At 41.6% G+C, this 22272-nt stretch overlaps 1 protein-coding gene across 2 annotated transcripts in view; it reads right to left on the bottom strand.

Moving 5' to 3' along the window:
- Window positions 1-22272, bottom strand: part of LOC147154885 (all-trans-retinol 13,14-reductase-like) — a 55932-nt gene that overhangs the window by 24266 nt on the left and 9394 nt on the right. Inside the window, exons 1-6 of one of the 2 annotated variants that reach the window (XM_086066732.1) lie at window positions 14782-14841; window positions 9161-9343; window positions 6492-6630; window positions 6120-6222; window positions 3589-3784; window positions 3290-3487 (exon numbers count right to left, since the gene is read on the bottom strand). In XM_086066732.1, coding sequence (XP_085922858.1) covers window positions 3290-3487; window positions 3589-3784; window positions 6120-6222; window positions 6492-6630; window positions 9161-9335 — 811 coding nt within the window. In that variant the 5' untranslated portion in view covers window positions 9336-9343; window positions 14782-14841. Of the gene's footprint in view, window positions 1-3289; window positions 3488-3588; window positions 3785-6119; window positions 6223-6491; window positions 6631-9160; window positions 9344-14781; window positions 14842-22272 lie in introns of those variants that run through there. The other variant, XM_086066731.1, reaches the window with a different exon arrangement.

The following is a 22272-nucleotide window of genomic DNA, read 5'->3' as shown; positions in this document are numbered from 1 at the left end:
CATAATAAAAAGTTAATTTCTTTTTTCATCATGATTTTCAGGCCTCCTGGCAAGGTCTATTAAGGGGTGCTGGAGAGGAGGATCCATCGGGGAGTTGAATATCTGATTCAGGAGGAGCAGTTTGGTTTTTGTCCCAACCGTGGAACAGTGGATGAGCTTTACACCCTCGACAGGATCCTCGATGGTGCATGGAAGTTTGCTCAACCAGTCTACATGTGTTTTGTGGACTTGGAGAAGGCGTTCGACCATGTCCCTCAGGGAGTCCTGTGGGCGATGCTTCGGGAGTATGGTGTACCAAACCCCCTTCTGATATGGAATGTTCGGTTCCTGTATGACCGGTCTCAGAGTTTAGTCCGCATTGCTGGCATTAAGTCGGTTTGTGTCCAGTGAGAGTTGGACTCAGCCAAGGTTGTGTATATATATATATATATATATATGTATGTGTGTGTGTGTGTGTGTGTGTGTGTGTGTGTGTGTGTGTGTGTGTGTGTGTGTGTGTGTGTGTGTGTGTGTGTGTGTGTGTGTGTGTGTGTGTGTGTGTGTGTGTGTGTGTGGATATATATATATATATAAATATGTGTAGATATGTGTATATATATGTATAAATATATATATACATGTGTGTATATATATGCATAAATATGTGTATGCCCCTTATTTGGAAAGCCTCTACTAAGGGAATTCCAGTCAGGACGCATGGCACAAATGTCCACGTCAAAATTGCCCAATAGAAATGCACTGTACTACACTGGAGCTAAAACACACGATGTTTAAGGGGCAGAATGTTAGCATGAAGAAGCCATTTGGACTGTGTAGCACTACCACCAGTTCTCCGATTTGGAAGAACGCACTGGGTTAGCCGTTAGCAATGAGCTAGGTTTCTCCAGCAAGAGGTGTCCGTGGCACTCTCAAACCCTGTGAGAGGAGTGACCCCAAGCCACTTGATCTTTAGATGTGAGGTGTATTTTATTCAGCAACTCCAGAAAATAGCCGCAATCAAGTACATTGTACCTTCGTCATTGATAAAAGCCAAGGTCACCCCTCTCAAGCCTATCACCATTCCAAGTTTGGAATGAAATGCAGCAACTTTAGCCTGGCGCATAGACAGAATGTTAAATGAGTTACAGATACAGCTTAAAGACTCATGTTGTTGTCAATCAACAAAGAGACAAGATTCCGTACGTTCGTTGCCAATAAGGTTTCTGAGATTCCTTAAGTATCCACAGTCCCTCAGTGGAGACACGTAAACACAAGACTGAACCCTGCGCATCAAGAGGGCAGGCGTTGGGGTCTTCCTCACCAAGTCTGCTGATTGCTGGCCTGATTGATTCTGTACATTTGTTGCCAATAAGGTCTCTGAGATTCTGAAATTATCCACAGTCCCTCAGTGGAGACACGTTAACACAAGACTGAACCCTGCCGATTGTGCATCAAGAGGGCAGACGTTGGGGTCTTCCCCAGTTTGCTGATTGCTGGCCTGATGGGTTTTACCACCTATGCAACCTCACAGACACAGACCATGAGGTAAAAAAAAAAAGCAGCTACAATTATAGCCAATGCTATCCCAGTGGGATGTAATGTAAACGTCATTGATCAGCTGACAGAACATTTCTCTTCATGGATAAAATATTTATTCTCAATGATTCAATTTAAACCTACGTCTATCTGGTTCCAGTCGCTGAACTTAGCCATTACAAAATTCTACTGGAATCAAAAAAAGAAGCAAAGATTAGTCTATCTACTCTTAAGAGGCTTCAAATTTTATGCACTACTATATAACTCCCCCTCCCGTCCTCCTCCGCCTCCCGGTCCCTTCTCCTTCGTCGCCCTTCCACCTCCTCCCCCCTCCCCCTGCTGCCCTGCTACCGCCCCTTCCCCTTCTTGTCGTCTCCTCCTCCCGTCCCATCCCCCTCTCCTATCCGCCTTCCTCCCCTGGGCCTGGGGCTCTGCCCCCGTCGCGGGGTGAAGGGTGGAGGTGCTGCTCCCGCCAGGTTGGAAAAGGCCTCGCTGGTCGGTCTTCTTAACTCACTTCACTAGTTTTGCACAATTAGTTAGTTAGAGCTCTTACATCGGAGGCGTAGAGTCAAGCAGGTTGACCAGGGCTCTCCAAAGGGGGCGGTCCCGGGCCGTATGCTCAACTTCCCCCCCACGTCAGCCCTACAACCTGCTGGTCATCCCGCACAACATCCTTCCAGCGTGTACGGGGCCTGCCTCGCTGTCTTGTCCATCCCGCCGAAGCGGGGTTGAACGACAAGAGTGCATCTGTAAGGTGGTCCTGGGGCATGCGGAGGACATGGCCAAGCTAGCGAAGGCGGCGCTGGACGACGAGGCGGGACACAGGTGGATGTTGGGTCCAAGGGGCAGCGGGGGTTAGATTGTGGTGGGTGGCGGGTGTGGGGGCAGAGAGATAGAGCAATGATGATCACATGTTGAATCGGTAAGATTACTGAATGAACAATACTGGGCATTCTCAAAAAAATAAAAAATAAATTTAAGAGAAGATGGTAGCAGGTTCAATACATGGCAGATCTTTTTTGGAAACGCTGGGTGAAGGAGTGTCTGCCTGAGTTCAAACCACGACAGAAGTAGCCGCGAGTGTCAAGCAACTTGTCAGGAGATATCGTGATTGTAAACGATTCAGCACCAATAAATTCCTGGGTCATGGGCAAGCTCATCAAAACAATGCCAGACGAGCGTGGCTAGAACGACCATCATCAAGATCTGTCTTCTTCTGGAGGCAATGTGAATTGAACTGGAGACAATAGTCTCAATGAACTGTTATCCATAACTGTCAGCCTTGATTAGGGGCTGGGTTATGTATCGGTTACGGACTAAGGGATAAGTAATACATCATGCTAGTTATGACACTATTCTTCCTTTATGCTGATTATGTATGATTAAGAAGCTTTGATCTTGGGCATTGTGGGAGATAAGGCTGAGTTAGGCAGGGCTGAGCTGCAGAGACACATGGTTCTCTTAACGTGTTTTATTGTGTGTTTATTGTCTAGTTTGTTAGCAATTAAATCAATCTTAAATAACCATGAACATACTCAAGTGGCTTACTAACAAGCTGGATAAAATACACTAGGTGCACATATTTCATGACTCAACACTTATGATTATACAATTGGTTAACAGAACAAGGCAAGTCAGGTTTTCTGGAATACAGAGACTTGACTTCAGCATACAGTAGAAGTATGAGTTAAAATGCCAAAGAAGCAAAGAAATAGTGTATACTGAAAAAGATACAAAAAAAACATACACTCCGAAAAAACTCTCATTTCCTCACCATGAGCTTTTCCCTGCTGGTTTATCAGAATTTGTTTCACTGGCGCCCTGACCAGTACAGCGCCCCCAGTCTGCTGAATAACAGGGATGATGTGAAAGGCAAACTCACTCGCGCCTCCTCTTGGATAGTATGCACCACGTTTGTAATGGTGAAGGAGGAGTGCATTGATGAGAAAGCTCGACTGTTTCGGAGGCACACCTTCAAGAAAAGAACATTAAAAACTGTGAATAAATTGTACAATGTGTGTGCTTCATTTATAACCATAATATTGCATTTAAAAGATTGTGAATGTCCAGTACCATAGAAAAGGTAGGCAGATAAAGCCTGAAGGTCTTTGTTTTCTGTGAGACGGGACATTATTTCAGAGTGGTTTGTGGTTGCTAGGCGGAACACTGTAGATATGCGATCTAATAGACCAGTCCACACCAGGAAGTTGACAAGCCAATATGGAATAATCTTCAAAGAGGCAATAAGTGGTGTCCGTTGTGAGGCTAACTGCAAGTGAGCAAAAAGATATTTAATGAACATGTTTAAATTAGTCAATTTCTTGAACACATTTTTAATAAAACTTAAGATCAATTATTTTTTAATCCACCCATCCATCCATCATCTACCGCTTATCCGGGGTCGGGTCGCGGGGGCAGCAACTTTAGCAGGGAAGCCCAGACTTCCCTCTCCCCAGCCACTTCAACCAGCTCCTTTGTTAGGATCCCAAGGCGTTCCCAGGCCAGCCGAGAGACATAGTCTCTCCAGCGTGTCCTGGGTTGTCCCCGGGGCCTCCCGCCTGTGGGACATGCCTACAACGTCTCTCCAGGGAGGCGTCCAGGAGGCATCCGAACCAGATGCCCGAGCCACCATAACTGGTTCCTCTCAAAGCGGAGTAGCGGCTCGACACTGAGTCACTCCCGGATAACCAAGCTTCTCACTCTATCACAAAGGGAGAGCACGGACACTCTGCGGAGGAAACTCATTTTGGCCGCTTGTTCTTTCGGTCACAACCCACAGATTTTTACCATAGGTGAGGGTAGGAACGTAGATCGACCGGTAAACGAGAGCTTTGCCTTTCGACTCAGCTCCTTCTTCACCACAACGGACCGATACAGAGTCCGCATCACTGCAGACGCTGCCCCGATCCGCCTGTCGAACTCCTGCTCCATCCTACCCTCACTCGTGAACAAGACCCGAAGATACTTGAACTCCTCCACTTGGGGCAGGATCTCATCCCCGACCCGGAGAGGGCACTCCACCCTTTTCCGACTGAGGACCATGGTCTCGGATTTGGAGGTGCTGATTTCCATCCCAACCGCTTCACACTCGGCCACTCCAGTGAGAAATGAAGATCACAGTTTGAAGAAGCCAACATCACCACATCATCTGCAAAAAGCAGAGATGCTGTTAAGGCCAAAAAACTGGACCCCCCTCAACGCCTCGGCTGCACCTAGAAATTCTGTCCATAAATGATATGAACAGAATCTGTAACAGTGGGCAGCCTTGGCGGAGTCCAACTCTTACTGGAAACAAAGCCGACTTAGTGGACCAAACTCTGACATCTTTCGTACAGGGACTGAACAGCCCGTATCAGGGGGCTCGGTACCACGTACTTCCGAAGCACCCCCACAGAACTCCCAAAGGGACACGGTCAAACGCCTTCTCCACGTCCACAAAGCACATGTGGACTGGTTGAGCGAACACCCACCCTTGAGGATCCTGCCGAGGGTGTAGAGTTGGACCACTGTTCCACGGCCAGGATGAAAATCACACTGCTCCTCCTGAATTTGAGTTTCGACTTCCCGACGGACCCTCCTCTCCAGCACCTCTGAATAGACCTTACCAGGGAGGCTGAGGAGTGTGATCTATAGTTGGAACACACCCTCCGGCCCCCCTTCTAAAAAAGGGGGACCACTACCACTGCCAATTCAGAGGCACTGTCCCCGATGTCCATGCAATGTTGTAGAGGCGTGTCAATCACGACAGCCCCACAACATCCAGAGTCTTTAGGAACTCTGGGCGGATTTCATCCACCCCCCGGGGCCTTGCCACTGAGGAGCTTTACAACCACCTCAGTGACTTTGACCCCAGAGATAGGGGAGCCCACCTCAGAGTTCCCAGACTCTGCTTCCTCAAAGGAAGGTGGAATTGAGGAGGTTTTCAAAGTATTCTCCCCACCAACTCAAGACGTCCCAAGTCGAGGTCAGCAACACCCCATCTCCACTATACACAGTGTTAATGGTGCACTGCTTTCCTCTCCTGAGACGACGGATGGTGGACCAGAATTTCTTCTTAGACATCCGGAAGTCGTTTTCCATGGCCGAGTTTTTGCCTCAGCCACCGCCGAAGCTTCTTCCCAATCACACCCCTCCAGGTCTCACTGTCATTGCCCACGTGAGCGTTGAAGTCCCCCAGCAGAACGAGGGAGTCCATCCAGGACAGCGCTCTCCAGTACACCCTCCATGGACTCCAGAAAGGGTGGGTACTCTGAGCTGCTGTTTGGTGCATAAGCACAAACAACAGTCAGGACCCGTCCCCCCACCTGAAGACGAAGGGAGGCTACCCTCTCGTCCACCGGGGTAAACCCTAACGTACAGTAGCCAAGCCGGGGGGCAATAAGTATGCCCACACCTGCTCTGCGCCTCTCACCGTGGGCAACTCCAGAGTGGAAGAGAGTTCAACCCCTCTCGAGAGGATTGGTACCAGAACCCAAGCTGTGTGTTGAGGCGAGTCCGACTATATCTAGTCGGAACTTCTTTGCCTCGCACACCAGCTGCTAGATGTATGTTGGCTCAAACTAATCGATCACAAATCCATGCATGGTTACATCCTCTTACTCTACCTTCATTAATCTAAAGAATTCATCAACAGCGTCCTCCTCGCCTGGGAACTGCTTCTTCAGGTTAGCTGCCATTTCAGTCTTCCCTGCATGAATATGATACTCCCTAGGTAGTGAAGGTGAAATGGGTAAAAGATAGTATGAAAAGCTAAAAATCTAAATTTTAAAAAATTTATGAAATACTTATAGTATTAAGTGGGGATGGTCGAGTATGGGCCTATAACTGGCCTTGAAGGTATTGGTACTTGTGACTGTACGGTGACCGATACTAGTATCAGCCACCCTCTTGTGTTTGTTTTACAATCAGGAACAAAATAATTAGAAATTAGAGCAAAAAGAAAATTGCTATTAATTTCACGCCATTTTAAGTTTTACCTGTGTCTTCCAGGCTGGCCCAAGACCAATGTATCAAAGTGTTGCGCAAGCCGAGTAAACTGCAGCTGGCCTTCTGTAATCTGATCCAGGGCAACCCTAAGCAGACTGTTCTCATGAAGCTGGCCAAGATAATGAATGCCTGGTGGAAACAATTATTAATTACAATTTATTTTTTATTACATTTAGAAGCCTGTCTGACAGTGTCAAGGAATATACAGATCCTTTAAAAAAACAATTATTGCATATCACGGAAAAGTTCATTTATTTCTATAAATACATCCAAAAAGTCAAACTTTCACATATATATAAAAAAAAATAGAATACTACATAATAAGATTTTTATTTTTTTATAATAGAATACTGTGAAGAAAATTAAAGAAAATTATATTATTTCGCCTGGAAAAAAGGATGGATGGATGGTACAAAACATTATGTCAATCTTCAGTAGTTGGTTGAGAATCCTTTTGACTTGATCACTGCCTCGATGCACAATGGCATTGCCTGGGGCTCCTTGGAAGCCCAGGTATTCTTGATGCTTGCTGTCAGGTCTAGTGGCCCTCATTTTTCCTCTTGATAATACAGAATTACAAGAGGAAAATGAGGGCCACAATACAATATTATCAAGAGGAAAACTAGGTACTCTTCACCAGTAAAACCGCTTATTTTGAGGGCCAAAACATGCACAAAAACTCACAAAACCTGGCACACACATCGGGCGTTGTAAAATAGCAATATTTAAGAATATATAGTACGATTATTTAAAAAAATGACTCCCCAGCACCCCCAAGAAATCTTTAACAAAACAGGCCAGCTTGTACGTTTCATTAAGATCTACGAAAATTTGGAGATATATGAAGGAGCCCAATACCTACAAAAAAGTATCTTGGAGCTATATGCAAAATTAACAGGAAGTGAGTTATGATTTTTTTGAATGTCCGATTTTGCCCGATTTTTGCGCATTTACTGCGTAGATACTTTTGCCCACTTCTCCTCAACGTTTCATTCGATTGACTTCAAACTTGACCTGTACCATCTCAAGACATGGGACAACAACAGAGGAAAACATATTGACTTTTCGAGATACTATATGACGGAAGCGGAGCATCACATTTTGCGTTTCATATTTGCTTTGCCAAGGGGGAAATGACCAATAACTCCCGTGTACATGTTCCAAAAAATACCAAACTTCTAATGTATGTTAAAAGTCACAGTCTGAAGACATCTGTATGATAATATTTTTTAACGCTCGATTAACGACCGCCCCTTATTTGGAAAGCCTCTACTGAATGGAATTCCAGTCGCGACGCAGCAGAAACGTCCACATCAAAATGACCAAATAGAAATGCACTGTACTACACTGGAGCTAAAACACACAATGTTTAAGGGATGTTAGCGTGGAGGAGCCATTTGAACTGTGTAGCACTACAGGCGGTTCTGTGCTTCGAAAGAACGCACTCATTTAGCCGTTAGCAATGAGGTCGGTTGCTCCAGCTCTCTCTCCAAGAGGTGTCAAGGGCTCTCACTATTGTGAGAGCCAAAAGCCGAATAGACGCCGTCTTGTCAGTTGGAGTGACCCCAAGCCACTTGATCTTTAGATGAAAGGCGTATTTTATTCAGCAACTCCAGAAAATAGCTCGTTAAGTGTAACAAATAATCGTACTCTTAGCTCGCTGTCACTTGCAGCAGAGCAGATCTCTCTGGCTTGCAGTAAATAAGCATCACTTTACAATCAATACGCAACCGAGAACTTAACAAATTAAATAATAATGCATATATTTTTGGGGACTAGCGTCAAGTTGTATTTTACTATTTCAATAATGTGCAGAAGTTTGCAAGTTACTTCATGTTAAAAATTAGATAGCTCTTAATATGAAAATATTTTTTATGTTTCGTTTCCAGTAAAGTTGAGTCCTTTTACAATGTGCATCCGTATTGAACAAATCAATGTCCCCAACCCACACGACCCTTGCGATCGTGATCAGCGCGGGCATCATCATTTGCATTTGACGCATTAACACTCTGTTATGCTAATATGAAAATCTACATGCACATCTCTACATATGCATACATTAACCTTTATAAATATAAAAATTATCGCACCAATAATTTGAATTTCATGGACATTAAATGAATGAATGATATGGTATTCCTCTACGCTCAGTACATCTTTATAGCGCTTAATGAGAAAAACGCTTACAGGCATGTCCAATTACTGTTTTCTGACAGTTCCGCATTCGCACCTCTTCAGTCCAAGCACACTTTCTGTGTTCATCTTTCTCTTAACTGCTATTATACTGCCATGGTGTTCTTGGCTCAAATCCAGGATTGCCAATTGTGGTAAATCAGGTGCAAACTGCACACAACTGTCAAACTGTGTGGCCGTGTTTGCGCCGGTATATAATTAGAGCAATATCCTTTATGATTAGAACGTTTAAGAGGGAGCAAATGCGGATGCGAATGAAGAACAATTTATGACGCTGTTTGTAGACGCAGTGCATTCTCTGTGGATTTGGCCCTTATAATTTTAATTTTTTACCTAAGTCACAGTGAGCCACAGCAGATGTGCTGCGCATGTGGCTCTGGAGCTACGGGCTTCAGATCCCTGCACCAGACTACCAGACTAAAGGTATTTAAACTTCAAAGAAAAACTCATAGAGGAATTGACTTACCCACATCAAACTCAAATCCTTTATTTTGGAAGGTGTGAGTGCAGCCACCAGCCTGATCGTGTTGCTCCAAAATAAGAACCCTCTTTCCAGCTTTGGACAACAGAGCTGCAGCTGTCAAACCACCCATACCGCTGCCAATAACCACAGCATCCAGATCATTGGGTACCCGATCCATGCGGAATCCTGTAGGTTCACAGGTTACAGTTTAATAAATGTTGTGAGATGGTTCCAGGACATTTTTTAAGTCTATTTTTATATGGCTACAATCTAATAACATAGCAGGCTTGTCAATTATGTCAGTGTGTATGATGTACACAGCCTTAAAAATGCATTGGTATGGTTCTTTTTGTCCTCATAATTATCAATTTTTAAAGAGAAATAGAACACACAATCTTGCAGCAGAAACAATTTTCTGAAGGGATCTCAGAGTACTAAAGTCTCCAAAACCACCACAAAGAGCCACTACCACTTTAATTGTGGCTCAAGATAATTGTTAAAAAAAAATCATGAAACAGGCCTGGACAAAAATAATGGGTAACCCTAGAAAATACTGAAAATAATTTGACTGTAGGGAATATTGCTAATTAGAAGAGGTGGGCATTTACACTTTGTTGTCACCAGTCCGTCAGTACCGAAGGAAGGTCTGTGGGTTTGTTACTGACGTATGTTCAACCGTATTTGCAAATACATTCGAACGTACTCACAAATACGTTCAAATGTACTCGCAAATAGGTTTGCACATACTCACAAATACGTTCAACCGTATTTGCAAATACATTCGAACGTACTCACAAATACGTTCAAATGTACTCGCAAATAGGTTTGTACATACTCACAAATACGTTTAAACATATTCGCAAATACGTTCATTCTTGAACGTACTTGTAGGCTAAATACTACAAAGATAGCATACCCAGATAGCAGGCCGACGTTGAAAAGATGTTGAATCAACATTCCGCTGTCGATCTTATATCGTTGAATTAAAGTTGACACCCGATGTTGATTTGTCATCACTCTTGCACCCTCGATTAATAAATCTTTACAAAATCCACACGTTATTTCGATAATTATTAATATTGGAACAACGTTGAATCAATGTTATGGTTTTCCTTCATTTTCAACCGTAACCCAAATAACAAATGATGTTGAATCAATGTTAAATCAACCTTCTCAACATTGATTTAGCATCTTTTGCCATCTGGGTGATGCTATTAATGCTTCAAATATGCCTATATTTAGAGGTCTTTTTTATTTACAGACAGTAGAAAAAGCTAGGCTAACTAATAAAAACTTGGCTCGATATCAAATTATTTTAAATGACAACAGAAATCATTAAAGTTCAGCAAATGTATTTAAAACTTAAGCCTCCTCAGTCTGACAAACTTCTGTAGTGCGATCCTTGCCACCAACGCGGTCTGGGGCATAGGCCTAACGGAGCCACTTGGGCACAGCAGAACTCCGATGCCTCAGTCCCATATGCCTCTTCTGTTATCTATACAATCAAAACAACATTCACAGTTAATTCACATAATGCAATTCAAGCAGATCTGTCTTGGTGTTCAATACATTTCTTTAGACTCGTTTCTGTAACATCCAGCGAGTTTAGCGCTTTGATTGGTGTAGCGACAATCCACTGCCAAAATGCTGCTTGAGGGTTTTGAAGACATTTCCAACACTTGGAGCAGTGCAAAAAACAAGGTCTGTCATGAAGGTGTGTTTTAGCAGTTTGTCCATTGAAAAAAGCTTTAACAAACACCAACAAAAGGGCGGGTGTCAAATGACTAAAACACAGCTCATACAAAAAAGACAAAAAATGCTGAACACTCATTCAGACAGTCACATACACTCTCAAAAATAGTGAGGTTTCCATCCAATTGTTTCGAATGTTTTAAGCGAATTTACTGAAAATGCGCAAAACGGACATGCCCGCTCCTGTTGCGAATATTGAGAGGGGACTCCGCCGCTGTAGGTGGCGGTATACACCAAAGAGATGTGATCCACCAGTAATTTAAAAGAAGAAGAAGACCAGGAAGCGACTGCGCCATGCGATGACGTCGTATGAGTTTGCTTTTGTAATTCTTGATAAACCGTAGCGTTTCTTTGCTGTTTTTCATCTAAATAAAATTAATATTTGCTTCTTTAATTAATTTCAAAAAGATTTCTGTTTTGCCGTCCCCCCAAACATACCTTACTTTATTGTCCGCCATTGCTTTGCGACTCCAAATGTAAGTGTGACAAAACGTCAAAACGTGTATCCGGTCTTGTCAGCATTTATTCGCAAACCTATTTCCATATTTTCCTTTTTTCGATACGGTTCAAAATCCACCACCTCTAAGCGTAAAAACGTTTTTGCGAATTTTGGGCCATTTTGGGCTTTTCCATTCGGTTTTATTTTCGCATTTCTTGAAAATTCTAATAAAAATGGGTAGATGGAAACCCAACTTATGTAGCTGCCTGAACTAAGTGCTACACAGCTAACATCCAAGCTAAGTAGGCTGGCCTTACGAGTAATGTCGGCCCAGCAACTTTGACAGGTTGTGTACGGCAAAGCGTTCTAAATACAAGTAATAATGACAAACGCGATTAATTCTACTTTGCTGTTAAAGACCCTGAAGAGCAACAGGCTTACCTTGAATATGGATCTTGAAATGAGACTTTTGCAGTGGAATCCATTCATTGACCTGTCTTCCCAGTTAATGAGAAACACCAGCACATTCACGCACACACAATGGTTTTCAACTGAGTTTGGACACCCCAGGCAGTGTGGGTTCGCTTCCCACCCGGGAGATCATGTTTGTGTGTGTGCGTGTTTGTGTGAGTGAATGACAAAATACAAACAAAATAAAAAAACTCAAAAAATGGGTTTGGTCACCCACAAACAAAACTATTTTTCAACCATAACCCCTGCTCATCCATAATTCTATGACTTCTCAATCATATATTGGATGGAATGTCAACATTTATTCAATGTCGTCTTGCTATACGGGTACTTGTATTAGTGTATTACTTGAGCATGCGCGAGTGAACCCCCTCGCTTTCTTAGGCATGTTGGCCCCATAACCAATTTGTTTGAAAATTAAGTGGAAAAGGCATTGTTTATTCATAACTTTTACGCGCCCACACCAACTGACTGCGGCCTCTCAACCGCGCAAGCACATCACCACCAACCGGGACGGGCGCCAGCCAAGGACCTGCCGCGGCCTCCACGCCGCGTGTGCACCTCGCCAGCAGCCAGAGACTCCCGGGCAGCATTCCAGCTGCTCATGTGCCGACCGCCCAGTTTGCCTCCAACAGAGGTTTCTTCAACTGAGGATCAACGCTCGAGAGTCTTTCTCTTCCGTGCGACTGAACCAGTCCGTAAGTTGCGCTAGGATTGCAATCTGACCATATACTACTGGTGCAACACTTTTATTCAAACATAAAAGGATTGACAGGTCAAAACGCTTCCATCTTTATCCCCCATCTACCGTTTTCATCTACCTTTTTTTTTATCTTAGTTAGTTAGGTTGCATGTTTTTTTTTATCTTTGATTCACATTTTTATTCCGTTTCATTAATAGGTTAGGCTGTGACTGATATATGTGTGTTTACTAAATAAATGTGTTGTCTAGAAATGTCATTCCTGCCCATGCCACACGCACTCATGCAACCCTATACGATCACAGATGCAGGATTATAAACTGAGTGCTGATAACAGCTTGGGTTTTCCTTGTCCTCTTTAGTCAGTATGATATAGCACCCCAGTTTCCCCAAAGAACTTCGAATCGTGATTCGTCTGACCACAAAACAGGTTTCCACTTTGCCACACTCCATTTTAAACAACCCCTGGCCCAGAGAAACGCCTGGGCTTCTTGGTCTGCTTTAGAAATAGCTTCCTCTTTGTACTGTACTGAGTTTCATCTGGCAACGGCGGCTGGCACGGTGGATTGTGTTCACCCACAATGTTTTCTGGAAGTATTGCTGAGCCCTTTCTGTGATTTCCCTTACAGTAAGCATCCCTGTTTGCGGTGTAGTGCCATTTAAGGGCCTGAAGATCATGGGCATCCAGTATGATTTTTCGCCCTTGACCCTTTATACACAGAGATTGTTCCAGATTCTCTAAATCTTTGGATGATGGTATGCACTGTAGATGATGATTACTTCAACCTTTTTGCAATTTTTCGCTGGTAAACACCTTTCTGATATTCCTCCACTATCTTTCTGCGCAACATTGGAGGAATTGGTGATTCTCTACCCATCTTCGTTCCTGAGAGACACTGCCACTCCGAGAAGCTCTTTTTATACTCCAATCAAGTTGCCAATCGACCTCATTAGTGGTAACTGGTCTTCCAGCTGTTTTTTTTTTATAAGTGCAATTGACTTTGCCAGACTCTTATTGCTACCTGTCCCAACTTTTTTTTAGATTTGTTGGCACCATGAAATTTACAATCAACATATTTTTCCCTTAAAATTATACATTTTCTCAGTTTAAACTTTTGACCTGTCATCTATGTTCTATTCTGAACAAAATATTGAAATTTGGCACTTGCACATAATTGCATTCAGTTTTTATTCACAATTTGTATAGTATCCCAACTTTTTGGGAATTGGGTTTATATATATATATATATATATATATATATATATATATATATATATATATATATATATATATATATATATATATATATATATATATATATATATACACGTGTTGCCTCCACTTGAACGAAGCCTGTGACGAAATAGTCTGTACACGTACAACATCCACCAGACGCGTATTTAGGCCATATTTGGGGGTGCTTCATAAGTTGCTAACGTACCTAAATAACACTGTCAAGACTTGCGTGAAACTGCTAACTTCGATGGCATTTTGACCACACATAATGAGGAAGTAAATCCGTATTGTTCAAACTTGTAAAGCCTTTGTAAGCACTCACTAGCAGAGGTGGGTATTAACGAGTTACATTTACTAGAGTAACTTTTTGAAAAAATACTTTAATACTTTTACACAATACTTTTTACTTTTACTAGAGTAGATGTGTGACAAAGAAACACTACTCTTACTCAGCTACATTGGGTTAGACTAGAGTCACCCCCCCCACCCCCGCCCCCGCCACTCAATTCATACATTAGATGTATCTTATTTTCACAGCCATAAAGCGTACTTAAAAGTCTTACATTTTCTCAAAAATCAATGGCGCCCTGGTTGAAGACTGTCAGGCATGATAAGAACCTGAAAGACTCAACTGAACTTTGAGATGCAGCATCTCATTTAAATGCATCTTCACGTAATTGCCCAATTGGTTAAATAAACCAAACCCTGTAACACGTCCATTTCAGCAACCTGGCAGTAGCCAGATTGATCATGTGATTCACTCAAGGGAGTTCCACAACATCAATCTGGGACTGCTCCACTGTGATTTGCTCGGGAAAGGCGGGACATTCTGTACAATATTTCCAGTTGATTGGGCGATGCGGCAACTTGTGCATGCATACCAAACTTTTGTTTTAACCAATCACGAGCACACAAAGGGCACGGGCCCACTCACACTTTCTGAACAAAGTTGTACACATTCTCAGACACATGCTCACATCCAACCATTTGTGGAACATTGTGGTGCATTTTATCTCATCACCTACTCAAACTATTTCTCCTCACGCTTAGCCTGACACTGAACAGGATAGATAGCCTTGCCCTCTGATGACCTACAAAGAAAAGAAAAAGGAGAAATTACAGGCAACCAACAATACAAATTTCAGTTTGAATGCAGATTATGATCATGAACATGTTGTAAAAAAAGAAAAAACGTTTAATTTGTACATATTTGCTGGTTTGTAAAAAAGTAAAAGAAAAAAAAGGGAATGTGTTTATTGACAGATAGATCTCAAAAAGTGATCTTTATTTTAAGCTCATCAAGTAACTGTCCTGATCTGGTCGTAATGCCAAATTAAGATAACACACAATTTAAAAAAGGTTAACATACAATATTATAAAGTATGATACTTTGTCAAACAGCTATGTCGGTGTATGTTATTCCAAATTGTCAACCATCTGTGTAATGGCACCAACGCATCTCCAGCAAAACCCAAGATGTTGGACACAAACACTGGGCACGCACATGTCAAACGCAGGCCATTGAATGACTACTACAAAATGAAACAGGGCTCTGGGTGGTGGAGAGGTACCATCATTTGCCTTCGGTACAGGCAGTGTGAATTAATTTCCCCACCCGGGAGACCATGTTTGTATGTGTGTGCATGTTTGAGTGAGTGCGTGAAGAAGAAGAAAAAAACTACACAATGAAACAGCACGCAGGTAGCTAAGCAAGCTACTGGATAGCTGAAAATACAGCTATCACTTAGCAAATGCTGTGAGAGAACGTTCAACAGTTTCGGGCACTTGCTAACAAAATATGAACTGCATATGAATGTGATAAACGTTCATTTGAAAGTAAATATTAGCACTTCAAATAACATTGATGTACATATATGCAGCTTACCTCGACTCATTCAACCAGAAGACAGTACTCCAGCATCAGGCCACTTCTGCTGCTCTTCTGGTCTGTTCTTTCTCTGACTTTTTTTCGCTTATTATGGGACTGCTGTGTAGCAAAGCAGTAGCAGAGCTACTGCTTGCGAAGCAAAGCAGGCACATATTACTATCCTAGAAAATCGGGTTCATTATTTCTGATAAATTTTATTTTATTATCTTCCACAGATTTTTCCGCAAAAATGCGGCCCGTACCGTAGCTTGCACCGGCCGATATGATTTTTAGCTAATTTTGTTGCAATTTTTTTCATCTTTAGCTCAGTGTCAAAAAAAAATTAAGGAATGTAAGCTCTCCCCCCTGTGCGGGTTCAAAGAGAGTGAGCGAAAGGGACAAAAATAGCTTTTTAACATTGGTGTGTATTGCGTCTGTTAGAGTGAAGCATTTAATGTCAGAGTGAAGAGAGACAAAAATCTATTTCGAAAAGTTTCACTTCAACTCGTCACCATGGCCACAATCTTTGCTCACTAGACATCAAATTCGCACATTTTGTAATCACAAGGGTCTTCTTTCAGACAAACCCACTTTGATTTGGCTAAGGTGTCATTTAGTACCTTTTTTTTCACTTTAAGCGAGGAGAAGTCGGACTTTTTCGCCTATCTTTCCCATGTTAATTTGGTCGGCTTTTTCTCTTAATTTTTAAAAAAATCCAAAGTTTTCAATCTGCTCTAATTTGGTCATTTAAAAAAAAAAAAATTAGAACATGCTCGCGTTCCCCAAACTCTTGTCGTTCTAACGAGCCATTTTTTGGAATCCTCATCTTCAACTGTTAAGTCGTGAGAGGCTTTTGTTCGAGGTAAGCGTTTCTCATACATTTCAGTTGAATGTGTGTGCGTGATGTCTCCAACATGTTCAAGTCAAATGTGTGTGCGTGAATGTGCTTGTTTCTTAAAGCGACAGTAAGATACTTTTAGTTGATTATGGTTAACTTCCACATTTCTTGACCGATTCCAATCGTTTAATTTTTAAACTGTTCAGCTCATTTCAAATTTTTTTAAATATTTTTTTTTTAAAGCACAACATTATTATTATTTTTTTTAATGCAATGGAATGGACTGCTATATAAATAGTGCTTTTTTAGCTATACTGCCTGGTCTCTCACTTTTGCATAGCACCTGCCTCAGCCAATCATCTCTCTCACTGTTGAGCTCAACTCACCCCCTTTTTTTCTCAGTGTACTCAAGGCTTGGCCTATGTACAACTACTACTATTGCAAATACTATTAGTACTAGTACTACCTACCTTGGCCAATTGATTAGGTAGGCCCAGGATTCTCGCCACTCCGCTCGCGCATGGCGGCGGCCATCTTGGCCAATTGATTAGGTACGCCCAGGATTCTCGCCCCCTCGCACACACAGGGCGGAGGCCATCTTAGCCATTGGACTACTACTAAAATTACTACAACTACAAGTACTACTAATAGTACTACTACTACTACTACTACTACTACTACAAGTACAAGTACTACTACTACTACTATTGCTAAAAGTACTACATGCGTCTTTCCACCTTGCAAGAGTCAGCAGTCCCATTCAAAATTTCTACGGGAATTTTTCTAGTATTTTTTGTTCCCGCTTTTTTGTGGCAAATTTCTTGCGTCCACTTCCTGTAGAGTGCCAAAGTCATGTCTCTTCCGGTGGAGCTTAAGGGTCCTAGAGCTAGCTTTGTCATCCTCTCAGAGAAAAGGGAAATGGCGTCTTCAGGTTCAGTGCCGAGTTTAATCACGTCATGTGACTTACCTGTAATATTACTGTTGAATAATGTGAAAACCTTGCATTTTGTTACTGTGTTGCTGTGATATTACAGATCTTGTTGTGATATAACATTGCAGGATTTTACTGTAAAAATCTCAGTTAAATGCTGTAAAATCAAAGGATGCTGTAGTTTATACATGTGTTCATTGGGATATTAAAGGGGAAGTTAATTACAACAAATTACTGTAAAATAATACTGTTAATTATTGTGAAATGCTGGTAAATTTTTACAGTGAAGATATTTTGGAAAGGATTTCAGCGCTGGATTTCGGAAGACAATGATTCACCTGAATTTCAAGAATATTAAGTTTGGGATGACAATACAAGACAGAAAAAGGAAAATTATGCTCAATACTTTGATAATAATGACAAAACAGTTTATTCATAGATGTAGATTTCCTAAATGTCGACCTTTGTTTTTGATTTTTTTTTGTAAGGAAATCGAAAGTTTTGGAAGAACTTTGAGGCGAGTTAAAACAAAGCAAGCCTTGTCGGTATTTGACAATTTGAAGAATTGATTATGTTGATTAGACCTCTTTTTTGTTGTTTTTTGTGTTTTTTTCTTTATTTCTTCCTTTCTTTCTCTGTTCGAAAGCACGGTTGTGTGCTCAGTTTGTATTTCTCATGTTCTATGGAGAAAGTTTTGGATGCTGGTGTTTGGATTAATAAAAAAGGAAAAAATAAAACTAAATTTTGTCACTGTCGCTGAGTCTACAACCAATCAGCGAAGGTTTCATTGATGAGCCAATGAATGCAAAATGGCGGAACTAATTTTAGCAGTTACCGACTATCATTTTGTACATAAGGGTCTAGCTCACTGATATGTATATATAACTGGATTCTATTGCTGATCAAATTGTTACAAAAATACATCCTATTATTATTACCGACCAATGCACCGGTCTCCCTTACCCTACAAGTTGATTATACCTTTAAACTAACCCCGACATGGCGTTTTAACATCTCACTGCTAAATGACGCAAAGTTTGACAAAAATTATAAGAGAGTGGGCAGACTTTTTGAAAATGAATGACTCTCCAGACTTATCTCCATCTCTTCTCTGGGAAGCTGGGAAAGCGGTAATTAGAGGTAAAATTATATCATATTCATCTTATGAAAATAAACAGGATCAAAAATTAGAAAAAGACTTGGAAGATAAAATTAAACAACTGACGGATGAGTACGCAATAAACCCAAATAACCAAATATTGACTGACTTACAAAATACAAAAATACAGTTAGACGATATGCTATCTAGAAAGACAGAGTTTATAATACAACAATTGAGATACAACAACTTTGAATATAATAACAAATCAGGTAAATTTCTTGCAAACCAACTTCAACGCAATCGGGAAAAATCTCTTATATCGGCTATTAAAGGAACAACTGGTGAATGCACACAATCACCAGAAGAAATTAATCAAATTTTTTTATAACTATTATCGCAACCTATACTCAGAAACTAACAAGCCTAACCCTGAGCATATTGAGGCATTCCTCAGTAGCTTAAATATACCTCAGTTAACTACTGAATCCAAAGATATGTTAGATGCGCCACTTACTATAAACGAGCTGTACAGTGCTCTAGATAGTATGCCTAATGGCAGAGCACCTGGTTATCCGGCTATATTTTTTAAGCACTTTTGGTTAATGCTTGCTCTACTATTCTTAAGAGTAGTAACATAAATTAAAACTAATGGTTACAATTGGTTGCAATTAAACTTTTATTAAAGCCAGAAAAAGACCCCACCCTTCCATCAAGTTACCGTCCGATTTCACTAATTAACACTGATATTAAAATTATCGCTAAGGCTTTCGCATCTAGACTAGAAACAGTAATCTCGACAATCATTCATAGCGACCAAACAGGCTTTATTAAAGGTCATCACTCTACTAATCATGTTAGGAGGCGCTTTAACCTTATTAGCATGTCACAGCGGCAAGTTAAAAAGGCTGTTATTATATCGTTGGATGCAGAAAAAGCTTTCAACAAAGTAAACTGGTCCTTCCTCTTTGCTGTGTTAAATAAATTTGGCTTTGGAAAGTCATTTATTCACTGAGTGTCAGTATTATATGATTCTCCTAAAGCTACAGTTATTACTAATGGGATTATATCTCAGAGTTGTACTCTACAGAGAGGCACAAGACAGGGATGCCCACTGTACCCTTTATTATTTGCAATATTTATTGAGCCGCTTGCATTAGCTATACGCCAGGAAAGAAGGATTCAAGGAATTCACTCTGGGGTAACAGAACACAAAATTAATCTATATGCCGATGATATTTTACTTTATGTAGAAAAGCCTGCTATTTCGTTAGGGGAAGTATTTAACTTAATAACTAAATTCTCACATTCATCAGATTATTCTATTAACTGGACAAAATCAACACTACTACCTATTACAGAAAATTCATGGAACCCAGCCAGGACCCACACTACTCATTTCCTATAGGTAATTTAAAATACTTAGGCATAAAAATCTCCCCTAAATTAACTGATTTAATTAATTTAAACTCCACTTCTGGATAGCATTTATAGTGACTTGGAGCGCTGGAATAATCTTCCCATTTCTCTTATAGGAAAAATAGCCACCATTAAAATGAAAGTTTTACCCAAAATAAATTATTTTTTCTCAATGATTCCATTTAAACCTCCGTCTAACTGGTTCCAGTTGTTGGACTCGGCCGTTACAAAATTTTACTGGAATAAAAAAAAAGCAAAGATTAGTCTATCTACTCTTCAGAAAAGTAAATCCAAAGGAGGTCGAGAGGCACCAAATTTTATGCACTACTATATAGCTAACCAGCTACAATATATCATTCTATGGGCACAACCGAACAGAGATACTAACTGTTGGCTGGAACTAGAACAGAAGGATTGTAATAACCTCAGACTTTTAGATTTACTCTTTACTACAACATCGATTAAGAGACACAATTGTTTTAAAAACCCACTGATTTACGGCACCCTGACTGCCTGGTGGAAGGCACTAGAAATTACAAAAGCCTTCGTGGAGCCCTGCGGGCTTTCAACTTAACAACCAATCGTTTTATTTAGGTGTGTGGGAGCAGAAAGGAATTACACATCTCCACCATCTTTTCTCAGATAATATGTTTATATCATATACATCCTTGCTCAAAAAATACAAAATAAAAAACGAAAATTTGTTACATTATCTGCAAGTTAAAAGTATGATAAAGAAACTAATTCCAACACTTCGGTGTATGCTCCAACTGCCTGTTTGAGCTAAAGATATTACCAAGCTTTTTCCGACAACAAAAAACCTCTCAAAAATATATAAGTTACTTTCGTATACTGATAAAATGTCTTTACCCATCTCGAAATGGGAAACAGACGTGTCTATAGCTCCAGAATCTGAGTTTTGGATTTAAAATGACAAAACATACAAATATATAAAATGATTCATAGAACATACATTACTTAATATATGATGAAGAAAATGGGACTCTCAGACTCCAACATTTGTCTCCAGTGTTTACATAACACTACTTATTTTCATGCTTTATGGTTATGCCCTCCGGCTATGTATTTCTGGACTAAAGTCTTAGAAAAACTTTCTGCTATCTTGGACTGTTGGATACCTTTATCTCCAAACTTGTGTTTGCTAGGTGACCTAACAGCAACTGACTTACCACGTAAACAATTTAAATCTACACTTGTAGCCCTTACTATCGCGAAAAAAAACAATTCTTGTTAACTGGAAAAATAAACAAACTCTGAATATCGACCAATGGTCTAAACTCCTCATAAATCACATTTTAATGGAAAAAATATCTGCCTCGAATAAAAAACAAATATCAAAATTTATAGAAACATGGTCTACGTATATAGAATCTTTTAATCTAAATCTAGTTACTTAATTCTGCCTGTTAAAGAGAGCCACCACATCGCGATAACTTACATTGCTGTTTCTGTATTTGGCAATTTGTAATTAATGGTTGTGTTTTTATAGTCAGGAACCCAGTTGCTGCCAGCAGGATCGAACAGACTACATCAAATGACACCTTACAGTCACCAACTCCTCAAGATTTACTTCCAATGGGCACCAAGGGTTAATATTCAGAGTCACTGCATGCCAGTGGGTTAACTCTATAGGTGCTGTCCCCCCTGGCTGAGCGTGGGCGGCTCTGCCCCTCTGTTGGCTTCTGGGTGGTAGCTGCGTCTTGGCCGTTCCCTGGGTCTCTTGTGGGTGCTGCGTTGCGGTGCTCTCCCTGGTGTCCGGGGCGGCGTCGCCCCAGCGCGGTCCGTCACTCCGGGCCCGGCGACGCGGTTCGGGGCCTGTGGGCCTGCGGGGTGCCCCGTGGTTCCCTCTCCCCTCCCCCTTCCTCCCCCTTGCTATCTCTCCCTCCTCGCCTCTCCCCGCCCGTCCTCCGCCTCCACCTCCCTGTCCCTTCTCCCTCGTCCCCCTTCCTCCTCCTCCCCCCTCTCTCTGCTGACTTGCTGCCGCCCCTTGCCCTTCTTGTTGTCTCCTTCCCTCGTCCCGTCCCCCTCCCCTGACCGCCTTCCTCCCCCAAAAACTCAGACATGGGAAGAGTTCGGTGAGGCCATGGAAAACGACTTCTGGACAGACGGCTTCAAAGAAATTCTGGTCCACCATCCAGCGTCTCAGGAGAGGAAAGCAGTGCGCTATTAACACTTGTGTATAGTGGAGATGGAGTGCTGCTGACCTCGACTCGGGACGTCGTGAATCGGTAGGGAGAATACTTCAAACACCTCCTCAATTCCACTGACACGTCTTGCTTTGAGGAAGCAAGGTCTGGGGACTCTGAGGTGGGCTCCCCTATCTCTGGGGTCAAAGTCACTG

Source organism: Leptonotus elevatus, unplaced genomic scaffold, assembly GCF_054856555.1.
Source record: "Leptonotus elevatus isolate MCC_2025b unplaced genomic scaffold, RoL_Lele_1.0 HiC_scaffold_23, whole genome shotgun sequence".
Lineage (NCBI taxonomy): Eukaryota > Metazoa > Chordata > Actinopteri > Syngnathiformes > Syngnathidae > Leptonotus > Leptonotus elevatus.
The sequence above is the reverse complement of the archived record's forward strand: the minus strand, read 5'-3'. Positions and strand labels throughout refer to the sequence as shown.